Below are 21,103 nucleotides of genomic sequence, written 5' to 3' on the forward strand. Positions count from 1 at the left end.
AAGGCTACCTAGTCTAAGGATGCTGCCCAAACCCAGGACTCACAGGAAGGGTGAGATCAAGCCTGGGGGGCTGTGCTCAGGACTGTGTGTCATTTTCCAAAGATCCATAATTCCCTAGTGTGCTTTTTAAGAGCAAAGTGTGTGGTTAAGAAATTCCTTTATTAAGCCTGCATTCCTGGCTCATCTGTCCCTGAAGGGGTTAGCTGAGAAACAAGAGCTCTCACAGCCAGGTGGATCCTGGGGGAATATGTCTAAGCAATTGGACATATTCCACTGCCCAAGAATAGCATCAAACACCCGGGGTCCACCATGGAGTGTGCCCGAGAGATCCAGGGTTAGGAACAGTAATGAGTCATTACCCAGATGCAGGGGGCTTAGAAGCATATGGGTTCCAGCAGTGGGAGCCATTAACAACTGACTGGTGTCCACATAGAGAATGGGACTGAACCAACTATACAAACTGATGAAGAGAACAGCTGAAGAGGGCCTACAAATTGTTATGGAAAACAGGAGAGATTCAGTAGTGTGATTGCAAGCACTGCTCAAAGCTTTCTGTCTGCATCCAGGAGACAGCGTCCTGGAAAGAAACTTATGTGAATGTGACAAGCCAGGGAAAAGATGATGCTATTGGGAGGACACAATTTATACTGGAGAAGAGGGAAGAAGAGAGGGCCATGTATATGAGATAAAACCCATTAGAGAAACAGATACAAGAAAAGTACTTCTCTAGAATCTTCTGCTTGTGATTACCTACCAGTTGTGACTTCAGCTGGAATATCAACCCAAAAGGACAAAGAAGGAGTACAGAAACAACAAAGAGAAGATACAAAGAATCCAAAAGGAAGGCAGGTGAACTGATAAAGACACCTGTAACTGGATATATGCCAAGACGTTACCAGATTATACAGCCAGTTGATTACCTCTACCACCAAAGAACAGCACTTTAATACCTAGAAGACCAGACTGAACTAGCTGTCAGTGATGAGACCTCAGAGACAGCAGGCCCATGGAAATGGACATCCCTTGTCTACATGAGACAACCACGGAACGTTTTCCTGTGTAACTATTTAAAAGAGCCACACTATCAGCCAAGATGGCACCATATGGCATCCAACACAAATGCTAGAAATTCTAGGATGATTAAATTTTATAGCTGAGCTATAAAATAGTGTTATTTTAAAAAGCATATTTGTTTACTGTGATTTTTAATTCTAAGGACAGCATTTCAGTAGGGAGGGAAGACGAACAATGAGGCCATGCTTTCAATACTGGTGTTCATCTATGCAGATTATATTGATATTCATATTCCAGAACCACATATAAAACAATGATAAATTGAGGGTTTGGGCCAAATATAAGTTAAAATGGCAGGTGTAATTCCAAACTGGATGGGGTGAGCTGTTCATTGTGGCTTCTATATGGCACGCCAGCAGCACCACTCTGCGTAGTATAAGAGTTGGCGGGGGCAGGAAAGCTGATGAGGAAAGTATATAAAGGAATGAGAGGTAAGGGAGATGACTGGATTCTTCCTTCTGATTGGGTAAACTGTTGGAGAGTCAGAGAAACCAACCCCGCCCAAAGGGGTCGAAGGTAAATCAAGATTGGGAGGAGCCCAGTACAGAAAGAAGACCCCTGCTCCGGGAAGTTAAGGAGAAGTTATCGTAAGTGATGGTCTTAGTCTTATTGCAATAAATTTCTGCTTCTCAAGAGAACTCTTCATGCCTGTGAATTACTCCCAACCCTTCCACCTATCCAAAGTGCAACACCTTCCAGGATGCCCAGCTACAATGGTGATCTTTGTGAGTTGGACTTCTGTTGAACCTGTCATAATTTGGTCATTGTGTGACAGCCACTATCTTGACCAACTCTGGGGACTGAACCGTAGCCCTCCAGAGCTGAAAGCACAGATCTTTACTATTGGAGCTAGAGAACCAGACTCCATAGCTGGGGGCCATAACAGACCTATACCCTGTGTGGATTGGGCACTGTGGGGGTTGTTTAACATTCACACCACGGTGTGTGAGTAGAGGAGAGAGAGGAAAGTACTAGGAACCTCCAGACTCACTCATATGTGGCCAGTGTAAGATTAAGTCACAATTGCAGTCCCGGTGCACAGGGAAGGGCAGAAACTCCTCCTTCCATGCACTCACAGGGGAGCATGTCACTCCAGAGGAGGCACATGGGAGAGGTAGGGGGAAAGTGAGGCATAGAGCTGCCCTTCGACACAGATCAGGCCAAGGGCAGCACTGCATCAATCTAAAGGACAACACAGATTGTGCAGTACCTTTGTGCATTGGGCCTCTTAGAAGCAGTATCCCTTTCTGTGTAGCTAGGAGTGGACATTTGGGTGGGCTCTGACTTTTGTGTGGACGGGCAATGACAGACGGTGCGAGCTAAGCTTCTCCCCCAATGCCATGCCCTCTTCACAGCCGTGGTGCCCCCAGACACAGGGCTTCACCTGCTGAGCTGGGCACGCACATGAGGTGGCTCAGAAAACGGCAAGGCAGAGCTGCCAGAGCGTAGCTTTCTGAAGGGCGGCCACATAGCTCTGTCCTGGATTTCAGGTGCCTGAGTGACGCTCCGGGCCGCTGTGGCAGCACTACACCCCTACTCAGATTTGGGTGGGCCTGGATGCTGAGTGGGTGGGCTGCGGCCCACTCAGGCCCACCCATGGCTATGCCCCTGCTTCTTGACCTCCCACTGAGGTGATGAAGCTTTGCCTCATCCCCAGCAATGCCCAGTGCCTTATAGACACAGTTTTGACAATGAAGTATAATGTCTAGGCCAGTGGTTTTCAAACTTTTTAGGCTGCGTACCCCTTTCCAAATAATGTAGTCTACCACATACCCCCATCTGAGATAGGCTCATATATAACTATGAAAACAGAAAAAAAGAGTCTGTAAAAGGGATAACACAATGCAATATAATGCACAAGCCCTGGAGTGTGTTGGCCCAGATACAATTATTATAGCAAACACAGGCATAGTTTAACTTCTATATTTGGGGAGGCATGGCTCCCGGTCAGCAGCTGCTGCTCTCTGGCCGCCCAGCTTTAAACGTGGTGCCGCCACCACCACCAGCAGCACAGAACTTCAGAGCTGGGCGGCTGGAGAGCAGTGGCTGCTGGCTGGGGCATTCATGTTGTTTGCAGTGTGGGAGGGCTATGTTTTTGATCCTGCTCCTGTCCTGCCCCGCAATACCCACTCCCACCTGCGCCTGCATTGTTTCTTACTTTTTTATCCTGCTCTCGCTATTATGGCAGCAAGTCCTGCAGGACCTGTGGGACCCCAGTCCCATTGCAGGGCTCTCCTCTGAAGGCAGCACTGCCACCAGCAACAGTGCAGAAGTAAGGGTGGCAACAGGGGCTGGTGGGGCATCCCATCCACTTTGCATGACAATGCATGGAGGGTTAGAGTTTTCTAATCCCTTTGTGTGGGGGGAAAGGAGATGCAGGGGCTGCTTATGCCCTTGTAGAAGTGCATGAGGACTCCAATCCCTCTGCATGGGTGAGCTGGGAGTTCCCATTCCATTGCAGGGTGGGTGCTAGTGGGGAGACATCCTGAGAGCAACATTTCCAGCCATTGCTAGGAAAATGCCATAGGACCCACTACCATAATAGCAGAAGCATGGAAACAATGTGGGAGGGAGTGGGAGTGGAAGTGGGTATTGTGGGACGGGCTGAGAGCGGGATTAAAAAAAATAGTCCTCCTGCACTGCATACAACATGAACTCCCGTGGCCAGCAGCTGCTGCTCTCCAGCTGCCCAGAACTGAACTTCTGCACTGCTGCTTTGCTGCTGCTGCCGCCCACAACCAGGAGAGCTAGAAACATAGCTGTTTTTGAAAGGAGCTCCTTTTGGTAGCAAAGGTTCAATTCTCTGGCAAATTCTGCAACTGCAGAATCAGGAATGTCTGGAACACTATTGTAGGCTGATGTCGTTTCCCATTCTTAGGGAAACTGGAGTCGGGGGTGTAAATGGACGACAAAGATTCAGTTTGGGGCACTGACATTTTGGATCAACTCACAAGCTGCAGCATATAAGGTTTATTCTAATACTGAAAGGGTTCACTGGGAACTACCATCTGAAAATTTAGCTATGCTAAGGTCCTATATTGAAACCTGCCTTGCAAACACTCCCAGCTCCACCATATGACACACATACGGTGAACTATATTAATGCAATAGCCCCGAGTTTAAACCTAACTGTCTAAGGTATCTAGAGAACACCAGTCACCAAAGTATCGAGTTGCTGATCAAAGCATTACATTTTTCTATTAAAATAAAAAGCACTCAAACCTGGCTGCATGCCAAGCAGCCGACGTGCACAGTTTCAGGAGGAGCGCACATTTGTGCTGGCTGTATTGCTCTCCAGCATTTCCTGCCCGCTTGTCTACAAAATGTGTGACTGGCTATGTGTTATTGAGGTAACCGCTTGCCTGCCTCGGTCCAGATCAAAGCAAAGGTGCTTGAGGCTGCCTTGCAAAGTGGAGGAAGGAAATTTAAAAATAAAGTGGTAAGAAAGTAGAAAAATAAAGACTAAGGATCTCTGTATGTTGTCTGAACGCATCAGGTAAAGCACAGGAAGTGCACCAAAATGCTTTGAAATATGACAACAATGCTCGTACAAACACACATACACAAGCTTGTTCAAGCACTCCTCAAACATGCAAAAAGAAAACTTACCCTCATCAACAGTAAACAGACCGACCTGCTGTACAAGTTAACAGTAGGATACAGATTTTTTAAAAATTTAAAAAGCTTTTATTAAAAACAGCTGAGCCCAGTTAGGTGCAGAAAAAAATCCAGAATATACTGGACTATATCACTAACCATTTACTGCAGCTCTCCATGTTTCTTTTTCTTTTGGTTAATTATTTATCAAACTGTTCGATTTTAGCTCTTTTGAGTAAAGAGTCTGTTAGCACAGGGCAGCGTAGACATTAGAAAACCAACTACAAATGATTAACAACATGATTAGTAGGAAATCTCTTAGCATTCTTATGGCACTCAGGTAAAGCTCTATCACAGTCACACTTCCTCTGAAGGTACTGAGAAGGGGATGGAGCGTTGCTGAAGTTAGCTTGGTAGACACTAAGGAGACCGAGAAGGTGAGATAGCATGAGACTGGTTTTCAGAGAGAACTTGTTTGCAATGGAGACTGTCCGCCCATAGATGCTAATATGACTTTTGAGTTCTCTTCTCTTTCTAATATGTATACTAAGGTCCCAGTTGTGCTCGTGCTGGAACCAATGAAAGTTTTGCCATTGACTGAAGGAGAGTATGAACGAGTTCTAAGAGCTCAGTATTCTACACTGTAGGTCACCATTCATATCGGAACCTGGTACTAATTTCTCCTCAAGGCTTTTGTGTTTCAGAAGCATGAAATTCATGTCTTTAAAACAGAACAATATTTTACTAGGCATAATTATAAGCAAGGCTGGAAAAATTCCCTTGATACTTGCTCACCTGTGGACTAAGAGTCAGGTTATCAATTACCCTGCACCTCACGTAGTCATTGACACCAGCGCAGAATGAGTGGAAAACACTGCTAGATCAAAGGGGTGGCAATTTACACCTACTTTGCACTCACTAGCACAGGGTAATACAGACTCTGGCTCAATGTGTCCTTGTTAGGGAGAAAAACAACTGCCCCACTCTCGTAAACCAGGCATATTTTATTTACATTGGCACATCAGCTCTCCTTCCCCAATAAACTGATGATAGATCCACCTATTTGCAGAGCTCCTCCACTGTTCTACCCCTCCTGGGGCTCAGATAGCTCTCAGCCCCTCACCTGCAGCTGGGCCCTCTCCAACCCTTCCCTGTCCTCCTCTTAGAAGACGGTGGCTCAAAGGCCCCTGCGCCTCCTTTTTTGGTGAGAATGGCTCTAGTTGCTTGCTGTTCATTTTACACAAACATTCGACTCTCAGAAGAATGACAGTGCAGCAGCCACTGTCCTTACTGCCCCGTCTCCGGAACGAGAACTAGCAGTCTTGGGGTCCCTCCACTCCCTCCCTCCTATTTATCTAGGTTGTTGAAAGGGCACTGGGGCTTGAGCTTCTCTGCCTTTTTTCTTCTCCTCAGAGCAGGAGCCAATGACTATCTAGCCCCCCTCAGCCAACATACCCTGTCAAAATCACTATACGCCCTCAGTGAGTGGGTGAGGAGGTTTTTCAAGGCCTAAATGTAACAGGCATTTCTTCTCTTGCATAAAGTTCACTGTCATCCAAGGGCATGGCCATTTTTTGGCTCCTGAGGGGAAGGGATGGTGGTTATTGCCCACTATAAAATGTGGTAATGTATGTATCAGTAGAAATATGGGCAGACTGATGCTTGGTCTTGCACAGCACAGGTGTGGCATGTTGTGCATATGCACAAGAAGTAAAACGCAATGGGTAGGCGAAGGAACCCAATCCTGCATCTGTGAGATAGCTGCCAACAGCAACCTAATGACTCCTACCTAGAAGCAGGCGTGAGGCCCACAGACAAACACATAGCTAAGTGGCTCATCTGCATGCTTACCAGGCTAAAGTCCTTTTCTCCTCAGACACATGGATGAACTGCCCACATCCTTTCCCCTTTTCACCCTGCCTTTTTCAGAGTAAGGAGGCAGGCATGCAAGGGTGTCCTACTTCTGTGCAATGCAGAGACCTACATCTAGCTCTTAACCTTTCTTGTTCCTACATGGAGCCTCCAAACACACCCCTGCGGGAGCCCAGTCCTGCACTCAGAGTAGTATACCAGGGATTTGCAGGCTCTAGGCCATCATATTGTGGCACATATAACAATGACAGTGGTAGGAAAGAAGAAAAACTCCATCATGAATGAATAAGGAATTCCTCGCCTATACAAGGCCCATGTCCACCACCTGTGCATCCATGAGTCTGTGTAAAGTATGTTCATTTCCCCCTCTCCTCCTCATAACTCTGCCACACGCCCCTCTTGCTCATTCCACTTTCAGACCCTGGATCAGAAACTCTCACATGTGCAGTTATTTTGTGATGTGGAAAAACAATACTTTGCACTTACACAGCGCATACTATATAGATATTTGCACCTGAGGATCTCAAAATATGCTAGCCATTTTTACAGACGTTAATTAAGACTCACAACACCTCTGCTACACAGGTCAGAATTATTACCTGCATTTTACAGAGTCGGGAGTATAAGGCACACAGAGATTAAGTGATTTACCCAAAGTCACGCAAGAAAATTAGTGGAAAAGCCAGGGAACAAACACAGATCTCATGATTCCCAATCCTGTACCTTTGCCACAAGGCCTATATATGGGATGCAATGTATGGCAATGACCCAAAATGAGGGGGACACAAAAATGCATTCATACAAGAAACTTAAAATGCAGTGGGATTCATTTCTTTAGTGTAAATAACTTTCTGTAATCTCAGTTCCATGATTCTGCATTTCTGCTGTAATTAATAGTAAACAAGAAAAGCGAGGGCACATCACAGGTGTGGAATGCGGGGCAGTTTGGGACTAACATGAGTGCTGTCCCTTGAAATGAGGGATATTCGGGAGGTATTCCTGACAAGGATTCAAATGTTTCAAACCTTATTGAAGTCAATGGCAAAACTCCCACTGACTTCACTAAGGCCAAATTTTTAATCTTGGGATTTAAACCCAAATCCTCAATATTGAAAGGCTCTGGTATCCCACTGTTCTTCCTTTACCCCCACTCCAGATTCCAGGCTGCCTCAAGAAGCCCCAAAGGACTCCCTCAAATCTGCTGTAAAACTACTAAGGATCTACCAGGTAGGTCAGCATATGGAAGCTTCATTTTCTTTCAGTCAACAACTCTGTGCTATTGGGGTACAATGTCTACTAGCCGAACACAGTAAGACGTGCTTTACAGCTTCTGAAGTAACTTTAATTTCTACCCACCATATGTTAAATTGGTGAATGACACATCTACATGATTTTTGCCACTGTCTTCTTTTTGCTTGGATATGTTTACTTGAGTACCCACAGATCTTTCTAAAAGAAACTAGATTCTTATTTCCACTGCAGTGTTAGCATGAGACTGAAATCTGTTCCTCAGGTGGCATGAGAATCATTCAAGTCATGCTGACAGGTCTAGCACTTGATCTGACAGCAAACGATTCCAAAGAAATCTTTGATTCAAAACTGGAGCTGGGAAGAGAACTTCCCTTGTATTAAACACATGAACCATCAGGTCCTAATGTTTTGAAAGGGAGAGCTTGAGAGGGAGAACATACAGGGACGCTCGTAGGGATAAGACAGCAAAGGTTTTAATTTTTCTTTTACATCATCACAGGGTGTTCAAGAGTTTTAACTGCACCCCTTTCTTTCCCTCAACCTCTGAATTCTGACCCAGGTTTAAAGAGCAACTTAACATTTCAAATGTCAGCTAGAACTTTGCATTTCTTCTTCTGGTCTGTACTTGTCTAAAACCAGCTGGTTTTAAAAGACAGGGCCAGTTCATGTCCTCAGTCACACCACTGCAATCCAACTGAAGCAAATGCCAGGCACAACGGAGAGTAAAGATTGGCCCCTTTTATCACGATATGCACTTTGAGGATCCATAATAGCAATGAGCCTGTAAAAAGCCAATGGGATTTCACTGAGTTGCGCCAATGAATTGTAATTTGACAGCCCATTGAAAATGCAGTGGAGAAATAGCAGAAAGCATGGTGATGGAAAACCACAAGCTCAGGCTGCAGTAGCTGGAAGTAATTGTATCTAGTGTTTTGTAAGTGGGTCACACAAAGGTAGGTGCATGCACACAAACACTTTCTCGCTCTCTCTCTTGCAGAGTACTGGAGTAAGCTGGGAGGTACAGAAAGCATTTAAACACAGCCCCAAATGCAGAGATAAGTATCTTACCTTCCAACCCCCCTTGCCTGAATAGAACTGGCTGGATAAGAGCTGACTTAATCCTACAGAACCAATTCTTTGCTACTCTGAGTGGGTAATTCATGGCAGAAAATATGTTGCTGGCAGTGGACATGCTGACACCAAGGGGATGAAAAGAATTGAGGCCCAGGTCTTTGGTGAAGAATATGACTGAAGTTCTTGATTTCTCTCTGGGTTGCAATTATTTCTTGTTTAAAATAAAAAGCAAACATTTTTGGGGAGCAAAGAGCTGGGAAAAGGGGAAAAGGAGGAGGGGGTAAGACATTACAGGGAGGTACCCAGGTAAGGCATCCCAAAGAAGGACCACATAGTTACATCTAGAATGCTGCACCATCTTCCCAATCTTGTTACCCTGACTAGCAAATGAACACATTTATGGGGTCTAATTCTGATACAAGATATTATCTTTGTCATGAAGAGGAGATAGTGGACTTCTAATTGCCTGCATTGAGTTTGGAAGACACCGGTATAATCTGAGCATTTTTCCATATTCTGTATTTTGATTGGCTGGCCTTTCTACCTTTCCCCTGTCATGGTGTCTGAAGCTGTATATAGGGATGCCATACCCTGGGCCTTCAGGTGAAGGAAACAAATGTTCTCATTCCTTTTTAAAAAAGAAAAATAAAAAAAGTAAATGAAACAATATTCCCATTTTCACACTAGCAGCAAGCAGCAGGCGAGAATCAATAGGTGCTAAGAGATGCAAGCATGTCCTTCCCAAAAGATACCTTCTTCTTCGCCAGCAATAAGTCTTGGTACGTGTTAGAACGGAGGAAACGTGCGTAGCTGTCACTCTTCATCAACTTGTAAATGTGCTCCTGTGGGGCAGGAGGAAAGGAAAGTTTGAGAATTGTTACCAAATACCATTCAGAAATCAGAGGGATTCAAAACAGTCCAATGAAAGGAAGGGAGGGAGAGAGAGAGAGAGAGAGAGAGAATTAGAAAGAGGGAGCAAAGTCCTAATTATAATAATTTATCGTTTGTATTGTGGCAGTGCCCAGGAGCCCACGTCCTGGAGAACTCTATTACGCTATGCACTGTACACCCCACCCAAAAGATGGTCCATGCCCCAAAGAGTTTGCATGTATTAATCTGCAGCCTAGAAAAGGGTTGAATTTGTAAAGCCCAAGGCTCTCAGAAGCTAGTATATTATGACCAGATTCTGCCATCTAGTGCTATTGAAATAAAAAAGACTACAGAAGGAGTGTTGTACTACTTAAATGAGAATAAGCATGAAAGAATCTGTCCCTTAATATCCTATCATCAAGATTCGAACAGCCAGTAAGAGTTTACTCTGAGGATGTCATACTTACAATCTGATACTCTGCTTTAGAGCTTTGGTGGGTGGAGTTTCTCTGCAATCAGACAGAGCTGTTTCCCCCCACCCCACATCATCAACTTGCTTGTTCAGTTTTAATTAATAATTGAACGTATCTTGAAAAACTCAGTTATTTTTCTACTGCCCCTGTAAACTCTTAATAACCCCGTTCCAAACACAACAAAATATACTTGACTGAGTAAAGACAGAGAATAGCAGTAAAAAAGAGACTCTAATTCACAAGAGGGAAAACAGGAACACTGGGCATTCCTATTAGTTCTTGCCTGTGGAAAACTCTTTTATGCTGTTACATTGTGTATATTTATACCATACAAACTCTTTTTTCTCCACCCCAAAACTTCAGCATTTAGGTACATATGAACCTTTAGGAGAGAGGGAGAACCAGTGAAGGAGTTGGTTGAGCTCCATATATCCACAGTGGTGGCAAACCAAGCAAAGCTCCAGGATCTATATAATGTTGCTCAATCCTGGAGTTATATGTGTGTGTCTGAGTATTACCCTAGTCAACTTTTTTACTGTGTTCTCTGTAAGGTAGGCATTGCTGGCAATCTTTTTACTCAGACACAGTATAATCTTTACCCTACGATGTAATCTGGCTTGGAGCAATCCTTTACTTGTCAATTTTGCTTACTCACTTTCAGATGCCACCATCCTCCACTGGTGCAATGTTCTATATTTCATGAAGAGCACAAGATTTTACAGAAGAAAAGCCCGTTTACAGAAAAGCCAAAGTCTCTCTGTCCTACTGCATTCTTAAGAAAGAGAATCTCAAAAGACATAAACACAAACAAAGTGGGAGCATAGCTTTATTTCCCATTACCAATACAGCAGCTGTGGAATATTTGCTCTAGTAGTTCAGCACTGAACATAGAGAGCCAAACTCACAGCCAACTAGAGGGGAAAAATAGCAGAAAAAAAGCATATGGCATGAGTTTGGTCACTAAAAGCCTTACATTGTTCTTGTGTGCATGTGACATTACTTATTAACTCTCACAGTATTTCAGTAAGATTGTAGGACTCAGTTGTATTAAATTCAACTGGATGATGACTGGCTCAAGTTAATTTCCTCTTATATCACAAACTCCATGCCCAGCAACTAGCATTTCATAATGGGTTAGAAATTAAACTATGTCAAAACACACACAAGGTTTCCCCATCCTGAGACCAGGAGCATTGTAGAGATGATTCTCTCTGTAGGTTGGGAATATTTGGAGGCATTGATGGAGGTGACATTCATAGTCTCTAGAGAGTAAGAGTGCCTGGAGTATCATAGAGGATTGGTGTCTGAGGAGGGACTGGGCCTGTCACGGACATGAGATTCCCAGCCTCCGAGGACATGCTGGGAGCATGGTAGAGATTATGGCCTATGTCTCTGAGGAGTGGGTGGAGGAAAGTGTTGATTTCATCACTTTTTAGCATAGTTATGAATAATATTTTAGCCTTGGAGAAAGCCACAGGGAGGCCTGAGCACAAAAAATGTACTGCAATACATTATTGGTGGAGGGATTTGGGTGACACTTCATGGGGAAAAAAACCCTAGTGGCCTATATTGCCAAGTCCGAGAACCTGAAAATTTCTGCATGGCTCAATTCCATCTTCCAAGAATCACTGCCTCAGGCGGTGCCCTTAGTAAGTGCTGATGTCTGGGATCTGCTATATAATGGAGAAACTTGTATTCAGATCCTGGGGCTTGCAGTTAAAAGGAAATGATCCTTACAGGGTAAAAATATTTTCAGTCCTCGTAGGCGCAGAGACATACAGACATATGGCACTAAATGTTTGCAGATTAGAGAGAGATGTACCAAACCAGGTCAGTTAACAGTAAAGCTGTTGCCCCAGTACTGTAACTAGGGCAAACTGTCCTCCTCCAAGCCACGACAACAGCCTGTATTTGTTCTTTGTTAGAAAGAGTAGGGACTTTACATCTGAGGCTGGGAGAACAAAACAATGATTCATCAGATCTTGAGATTAAATAAACAGTGAGCTGACACCTTGACTGTGTCCCTCCCAGAAAAGACAAGGCAAAATCACTCCCAAAGGTCTAATGTAGATGTATTCATGTCATTTTTACTAAGCATTCTCTCTGGGTTTCACAAGTTGGAGCCAGCAAACACTGATATTTCTACTGTTCCTCTGCAGGGCACTGACATTATGGAATTGTTGATAATTATTCCTAAACTTGGACCTTAATGAGGAAAGGTGGTTGAGCATGGGAAATATGTAGCTTCCAGAACCAAAATCTTGTTCTTCAGTTATAAGTGTTCAAGGGTTTTCTTAAACTCATGACTGATGACACGACTGATATGCTGACCATTTCATAATATAGCTTTTCTGGAGCATTCACTGGACATCTGAACCAGCTGTTCATGTCTTGCAGGGTCTGCAGAGTGTCTTCCAGCTGACACATGCTCAGCATAGCTCCCACTGGCTCACTTGAAAGAGCTGCTGAGAATGGACCACAAAGGTTCCAGTTTGAATTGTGGCTGCAATAATGTGCATACACAACAAATCCAGCCACTGGATGGTGGATTCTAATAACTGGCTAAGTCCATACTGGTCTTTGATACCCTCCATTAATAGACACCAATGTATTGTTGATACAACTGCTGTGTTAGAATCTAGGGAATCTGAGATGACTTGTAATTATAGTGTCTAGCACCTCACAATTTCTGAAATACACAGAAAAACAAGCAAATTCAAATAATAAATATTGGGGGAAAGACAGATCGACAGTGGAGCACGTGGGAATTTAGCTGCACTACTCTCATATAGTGCAAATGGGTGAGTCCCATTATGCATATGACTTTAATTCATTCCTTGTTCTGGGCTATCATTGCTACCTATCATGATCCCATTTCCTAACCTACAGAGCAGCTGCATGTGTTTCTCTTCTTTACTGTGTGTCTGAGAGGATGAATAACCTGGTATGAGGCTATAATCTTCCTCTACAGTTATTTTTAGGGATGCAACATTTTTGGGGATGTGGAAGTGCAATGCCCTCTACAGACATGCACATTCCAAGATGTGCTTATCTACATGGTGCTGCTGACATGAAATTCAGGGCTGTCCATTGGAACGTTGAAAGAGTATTTAATTTCACAGAGCATATATTCCAAACCAGAGAGTTAGCTGCAATTCGTACAGTGACGCAAACACACCACTTATGCAATCCACAACAGCTCAGTTGCAACTCTGGACAGTAGAGCCTATTTCATTGGGAGAAGGTTGGGCAGTTCACTGGACTTGCCCATTACTCTTACTCAAGGAGTGCCATGGAAAAGTTGTGTCCTGCCTTGCACTGTCATTCAAAAGAAGGAAGAGACATTTTTTATTTTAGGAATAGCAACAATAACTCCCCTAGCAATCCTTAGGTACTGCCTCTCAGCGTTAGCAATCAGAACGAAACTAATATAACCTCAGTCCAGTGCACTAACCTTAAGACAACACCCCTCTATGTAATGTTCTAAAAAATAAGCCTATAATATAAATCTCACAAATGACTTTTAAACATCAACAAAGGGAGCGTTCTACTTTTAAAACTCTAGAGTAAGTGGAAAAGAGCATTTTTCAAGAACGGGCTGACTTATTATGGATTTATTATCCATCCCATTGGCTCTGTCTAGGGCCTTCTCTCAGAGGCTCAACTCACAAAACCACAGTCTAATGTTTTTTCTGTCACATAAGAGCACCACCATCCAATCACAGTGGACGAGGTGCCTGATATTGCTTAGAATCATAGAAATGTAGGTCATCTGGTCCATGCCTGCAGGACCAAGTATACCTAAACCTTCCCTGACAGATGTTTGTTTAACTTGTTTATAAAAACCTCGAATATTGTCAATTCCACAACTTCCCTTGGTAACCTATTTCAGTACCTAACTACCCTTATAGTTAGAACATTTTTCCTAATATCTAAACTGAATCTCCCTTGCTGTATATTAAGCCCATTACTTCTTGTCCTACCTTCAGTGGACATGGAGAACAACTAACCACAGTCCTCTTTAAAACAGCCCTTAACTTATTTGAAGACTGTTAACAGGTCCCAACCGGTCTTCCTTTCTCAAGACTACGCATGCCTTTTTTTATATACCTTTCCCTATAGGTCAAGTTTTCTAAAGCTTTTGTCATTTTTGTTGTTCTCCTCTGGACCACCTCCAACTTGTCCACATCTTTCTTAAAGTCTGGCACCTTTACTGCTTCCCCCCATCCACTAGGCCACTAACCCTAAGTAAGAAGGCAGTTAGGTTGGTTTGGTATGATTTCTTCTGGACAAATCCATGTTGGCTATTACTTATCACCCTATTATCCTCCAAGTTTGAACAAACTGATTGTTTAATAATTACTATGTATTACTGAGACCTGGTTAGATAATACAGCTGGAATTGTAGTGGCTCACATTGCTTTAGCCAATCACTTAGGGTATGTCTGTGCTGCCAAAAAAGGGTATACTCAGCTCAGGTTAGCTAACCTGCATTAGCTAGCTTGGGTTAAAATAGCAGTGAGGACATGGGCAATGAGACTTTTAACTCAGATTATCAACTTGAGTTCAACCCCAGGCTCCTTTAGGCTTTCACTCAAAATGCTAATCTGAGATAAAAGATGCATTAACCCAAGTTAGTTAATTTGAGTTCAGAATGCATTTTTTTTCAGTGTAGACATACTCTTAATACGGGATATGGAGAACGACAGTGAAAATTTAGGTTTGCTTTATGATCTGATATCAAACACAGCTGATCTCCCCTCCCAAGGATGGATTAGTTTGGGTATGTGCACCTAATATCAGGAGTCTCACATATTTATCTATTTATCAAGTAATACGGCCCCATGTCACAGTAATACCAGTATCTCACATGTGTTAAAACAGTCACAAAATGATCTCTCCCCCTTTCTCTACCTGTAGGAGTAAACAAGAACAGTTAGCCTGGGTGTATTTTTGTGCATGTGGGTGTGAAGAGCTCATTGTGGAAAGCTAAGTCAAAAAGAAGAGAGTTTTGCATTTTGTTCTGAAGGCAGAGAGGTCTGTGGTCATTCCCCTCTCTTTGGGTAGTGAGCTGCATAGAGTTACATGGGAACCTCTCTGAAAATTCTGTCTTCTGTGCTCATAGGCCTCCCCAGGGTTGGCAGCTCCCTCATTCCTATTGAATGCAGATGTTGCAGGAGGCTATGGTTATGGATGCAGAGAGAATCTCTCATGCACCTTGGGCCAAATTTATGAAGGAATTTGACTATCAGGACAAAGACCTTGAAGTGTAGAGAATAGAGCACTGAGGTGATGTGCTCATAACAATCTGTTTTACGGTTAGATTTTTTTAGGGTATATGGCTCCATTACTAGATAGGAGTGACATGATCATATCTAAGAATGAATTATACATATAGTTAATTATCATCCTCTAGCAAACGAACTAAGGTAAAGTATCCAGGCTGATTAGATCTACGGGTATCATTTGTTCACTCACTCACTCACTAGACTCTAATGGTCTAGTGAGCACGATTAGAACAGCCCTTCTGTAGGTTAACTTTTTCTCCTAAAAGATCCCAGAGGTAGTGCAGGCAACTTGCTTCTACTCTCTGAGACTGTACAGTATCTCCAGACGACAGTCTTTGCTCCCCAGCCTCTGAAATCGAGCTGCTGGGAGCTACAGGTCTGTGTATACCCAGCATTCTGAATAAAGTATCCCTTTTGTGTTTACTACATGTGAATTCTGTCTCTTCTCCAGTCTGAAGAATACTACATGCTGCCGGAGATGTACCGGTTCCATCCCATATTCTCTGTGCATAGCTTTATATATTGTCTGTTAAATTTTGCAAATAATTGCTCAGTTGCTGTTGCAACATATGTTACACTGTAAATGTGAAAATAAATAGTAAATTTAAAAAAGGAAAATGTTGACACTTCTGTGGATTAGAAAACAAAGGACCAACTAGGTAGTAAATCAGGGAAACTTTCTTTACGAGAGTTATGAGAGACCGAAAGGAAATCACGCCCCAGCTATGGCTGACAGCTGACGTGTGGGGAAGTAAACCCTGATAAGACGCAGCACCCCTCTGCTGTTTTCCCTTCACATGCCACATCTTTGGAAAGAGATGAAGGACAAGCTTTGTAAATTTTCTTGACAAGAGAGGAAAGAAAAAAAAATCAAAGTTGGAAATCCAGACGGGAATGTGGGAGGTGGATGAGATAGCAGAAGCTGTCTCAAAGCTGCACCTGCTTCAAATCAATGTGTTGCAACAAGATCTTAAGTCTCTCCCTCCCCCTCCCGTAAGCAATCAAAGTACAATGACCCTGACTAGGGCAGAGGGTGGCAGCCGGCCAACCAACCAGGACCTTGGGAATACCAGACAAGGATGTTGGAAACGGCTGAGTGATTTAAAAAATAATTTTATAATGCACTCTTCTAGGCTGGGTACCTGATAGCGCTCAGCAAGCATTTTCTTCATTCAAAGCGTCCTTTCTAGTGGGAAAACTTGGCTATTTTCTCTGAATTGTATGTACAAGAGAAGGGCAGTTTCTCTGGTTGAAAAGTGGGTTGTTGTTTTTTTATATCCATCCAAAATCTCATGTGCTCCCTGCCTGGTGCAAAATCTACACAAAGGCCAAGATTTTGGGGTCTTGTAGACTTCTGGGCTCAAGTATAATGTTCTTGCAACCTTCCAACTCAGATGGCATTCCCATATGCCCCCAGATTCTACCTTGTTAACAAAGTGCCCCACATTCTGGTATATATTTAGGAGTAAGCAGAAGCTAATGCTTGTCTGTAGATGTTTGGATGGACAAAGACACATCTTGAGATTGTCTATACCCTGTGTGTTTTAAGGTACAGTTTCTATCACATTTGGAGTATAAAACATTCTTTTAGAATAAAAAAATTGCCCCTTAACAGAGGATCTACACAAGGCCTGTGCACCCTGTAAATTCCACAGGCTTCACATTACATTCCTTCAGCTTGTCCTCTGGAATCCTGCCCTGGCTTACAGGATTCTTGTAGCACAACAGCACAAACACAGACCCAGGGATCATCAGCAAGCTACATGCAATAAAAGAACAGAACAAACCCTGGAGGAGAGTCAGTTACAACATTTAAAACTTTTCTGTGTCATTGCTGAACTTAATGTTCTTAATAAGCACTCTTATCTGATCACCATTTAGTCTACCTGAGTATTGAGAACTGCACTGCAACTTGATTCAGATTAGGTAGGAGGAATTGCCACATCAGCACCAGAAGCAGAAGCAATTGGTAGCAGATGTAGTTCAGAGTATGCATGAAATATGTAGCAGAGGGACGGACCTAACCTTATTATACTCTAAAAGAAAGACACCCATTAAAAACTCAAAGGGTTTTCATTCAAAATACCCTTAGCCTTCCATAGCCCTCACACAAAAAACCCCATTCTTCTGCATTTGCTTTTTTCTTGTTTCCACTGCATTTTCAATTTTCTTCCCTTTCCCCCCCTTTTCAGACTACCTTTGTGTAATCATTTTAGCAGTGTCTGCATGCACCAACTAAAGCAAAATTACAAAGTTCCCTGCTTGAGCCCACTGGATAACTAGAGTGGTGCTAGCTAACATCGCTACGGTTAAATGATCATTGTAGACTCTGTTAGAGCCCTAGATTTTGAGAGATTTATAGTTTAGAAAAGAAATGTTTCAGGCTGGTAATTGACACAAAAGGTCTTTGCCTGAGAGTGAACTGCTCTGGAAAATTTGAGAAAAATCTATTTGTCCATTCTCAAGTTATTCTTTTATTTAAGTGACACAATAAATCACATCTGAAGTTTTAGCTCTTGGTTTTCCTTTGCACTCAAACAAGTGATTCTGTTATTTAACAACTGATGTGTAATTAGATCATAATATGGACTTACCTCGTTGCTAAACTAGAAAAGCATAAAACGATGATTGAACTAAACATTGGGATGAAGGTACAGTAAGGTAGTGATGGAGAAAAAGAAATACCCTAAGCATTCAGAGCTCATTTTGAATAATGTACAGGAATCTGCTGCTTAGCCCTATAGATCCATAGTTGGAAATACAATGTAAAGCTTTACGGTTAGTTTATAACGTATGATGGTAATGCAGTATAATGTATCTTTAGCATCAGAGCTACTGGAAATCTATTTGATAGTTGGTTTTTCACTATCAAATATATGGTAGAAGTGCAAAACTGCTAGATGTTCTTTACATGTTCATTGTGGGAGCGTGCAAAGGCGCAGAGTTCTGGAATTTGGTACAATCCAGAGGTCAGCTTCGTACTACAGGAGGATTTAGAGCTAAATATAAAAATAGCTCTCCTGGGAGACAGGAGTGGACTCAGTATTCTAATGTCATATGAGCAGCTTTAGGTTTTGAGAGCAATGATCATTGCTAAGAAGTTGATTCTCACAATATGGCGAAATCCTGGTCCTTGGCAAAAAGCCTGAGTGAACAGGCTTTGCCTCATGGAGGAGGCAGGTTCTGCAGGGAATGGAATCCCCTTTCAACCAGGAGACACTGTATAGTGAAGCCTCCATAAACTGTAGCAGTGGCCATAGCCCACTGCACCCCCACACATGTTGTCCAGCTGATACACAAGGTTCTTGAACTTACTGGTCAAGACTTTGCCATAGCCCCGACCCATCTGCCACTTCCCTTTCCAGGTTCCCATGAAGAGAACACTACCACAAAGCTGAGTTTCATTGTGTGCAGGGATATTTGGAGTCCCTCCGCAGCAGAAGTGTCATTTTACTGCATTTTGGGCATTCCCAGGGGTGAGAGTGGAGGGTCAGGATTTGGCCCTATGGAAGTAGCGTACAATAGCAAATATCATACAACACTGTCAACGGCAGGGGTTACATACAAAAAAAGTGTCCCTATTGTGATAAATTATGTCAGCCCTTTTGGCGATAAGTGAACGCATGCTGGGTCTATGGGCAGATTTGTGCTATTCACAAGTTATTGCAAAGTATCATCATATGTTTATATGCTCTGACTATAGATCTCAGATCAGATTTTGGCTTCAGAAGTTCGATGTTGAGTCATCCTGGAGGAGCTGATATTGTTTGCGGCACAGGAAGCTAGTATGCCCAGTAATCTACACACCACTGTTCCTTGGGGAAATGCTATGTGGAAAACACATTGGCCGGTGTACTTCTCATCTCATTCTCAAGCGCTTTGAAGAGATCCTATATTACTGAATGTACAAGGTGGGAGCTCGTTCCTTATGCCCTCTTCCTAACCCTTGTGCAGTACAGGAAGGGAGTCAATCATTGAGTTCTCATCTTGCAGAAAGACATTAGCTTGACAAAGGCTGTCATTTCAGACTTCAGGACAATATGTCACTTAGCATGAAGTGGTGAGATTTCAAGTCCATCGGTCCAGTTGCAAAATATGGATACTGAACAACAAATTCAAAATGAAAATCATTTCAAAACCATGAACTACTTCAAGATTTGTGGCATGCACATGCGTTCTTTTTAAAAGAGTCAGGAAACTGAAAGAATTCCTTGTTGAATACCATCTACTATGCAGAACCCTGGTTGGTATCTTTTGTCTTCTGCTTCTACAGTAACAGGGACTCAAATCTAACCCTTCACCTTCACTTTCCTGATTTTCACTATTTAGTACTTATACTTAATTGTTCCCCTGAAGATGATCTCCCATTAGATTCATGATGTTTGGTGATAGGCTGCTCTGTGAAATCCACAGGGAATTTATTCATCCTTTGGTCTGCATATTAACATAAGCTTAAAAGACAGACATACATGGTGAGGGTTCTGGGGAGAGCTATACTTCTGCAATCACAATAGACCACACATGGGTAGAGAAATTGGAGAGAAATGGAAGGAAGTGTTGCCCCCTACAGCCCAAAGGAGCTGGACACAGCCAAAGGAGCAGGGGAGAACACTACACCAGCTTTGTGCACAGTCTCTTCCAAAGAAGGATATCACAAAAAGTTTAATAACTGAGAATGTTAATTAGGAAAACAGTGTAGTCTGGCGATAGCAGCAAAAGACTGAGCCAGGACTCCTGAGTTCTGTTCCATGCTTTGTCATTAACTTGCTCTCTGACCATGACCAATCTCTGAACTTCTCTGTACTGGCTCAGTTTCCCCATCTAAAGACTGGGGATAATTCTACTTACTTTCCTTTACAGGAGTGAGTGTGTATGTGGGCTGGGTACATGAGCGGGGGTTGAAAGATATGATTAAATTGTTTGTAAAGTGCCCTAAGGGTTTTGGACAAAAAACATTGCAGTTCTGCAAAGGTGTATTCTTTTAAAACTTTCCTTTCTTCCAATCATTTCTACTCAAGACCCATCAGAAAGACATCTGTCTACTGAATGGGCAACATGCAATATGCTGCCCTTCGTCTGCTTGCGTCATTTCTTCCTTGCGTGAAAACACCAAACAACCAACACACACACACACACACACACACACACACACACTCTCTCTCTCTCTCTCTCTCTCTCTCTCTCTTTCATTTCCCCTTCTTCCTGAAAGAGAGAACCTCTGAGAGAGTCCACCCCATACTTGGAGAACATCTCCATTAACCCATTAAGTGTTTACTTTTAATGTCTGAGTTCAACATGGTCCTAACATTATTACAGTAATAGTCTCAGCTAAAGATGGAATCAAAATGAAAGCCTGATTGCTTGAAAATTTTGTAGAAGTTCCTATCTCTATAATGTCCCAGAACAAACTGGATCCAAATTTGGGGCTGCTGAGATCTGGACTTGGATCCAAACGTCACGGGCCAGGTGCATCTCTAGTCTGAACAGCACGGAGTTTGGCACAATGATCTATCTCTGCTTGGGAAGTAAGTATCCGAGCAGTACAGTTAAACCCTTAATTGAGCTGGGATTAGAACTGAATTTCCCTAAATCATCTCCTTAGTA

General features: G+C 42.9%; 1 protein-coding gene across 6 annotated transcripts in view; it reads right to left on the reverse strand.

The window, feature by feature from the left end:
* Window positions 1-21,103, reverse strand: part of RGS6 (regulator of G protein signaling 6) — a 323,298-nt gene that overhangs the window by 35,014 nt on the left and 267,181 nt on the right. For 5 of the 6 annotated variants that reach the window (XR_005597746.1, XR_005597745.1, XR_005597744.1 and 2 more), the window contains one exon: window positions 9,621-9,710. The exons of the other annotated variant lie outside the window; for it this stretch is intronic. Coding sequence is in view for 1 of the 5 variants with exons in the window: in XM_039535587.1 (XP_039391521.1) it covers window positions 9,621-9,710 (90 nt within the window). In the remaining 4 variants the exon portion in view is untranslated. The remainder of the gene's footprint in view (window positions 1-9,620; window positions 9,711-21,103) is intronic. 6 annotated transcript variants of the gene reach the window in all.

This window comes from Mauremys reevesii, linkage group 4 (assembly GCF_016161935.1).
Source record: "Mauremys reevesii isolate NIE-2019 linkage group 4, ASM1616193v1, whole genome shotgun sequence".
NCBI lineage: Eukaryota > Metazoa > Chordata > Testudines > Geoemydidae > Mauremys > Mauremys reevesii.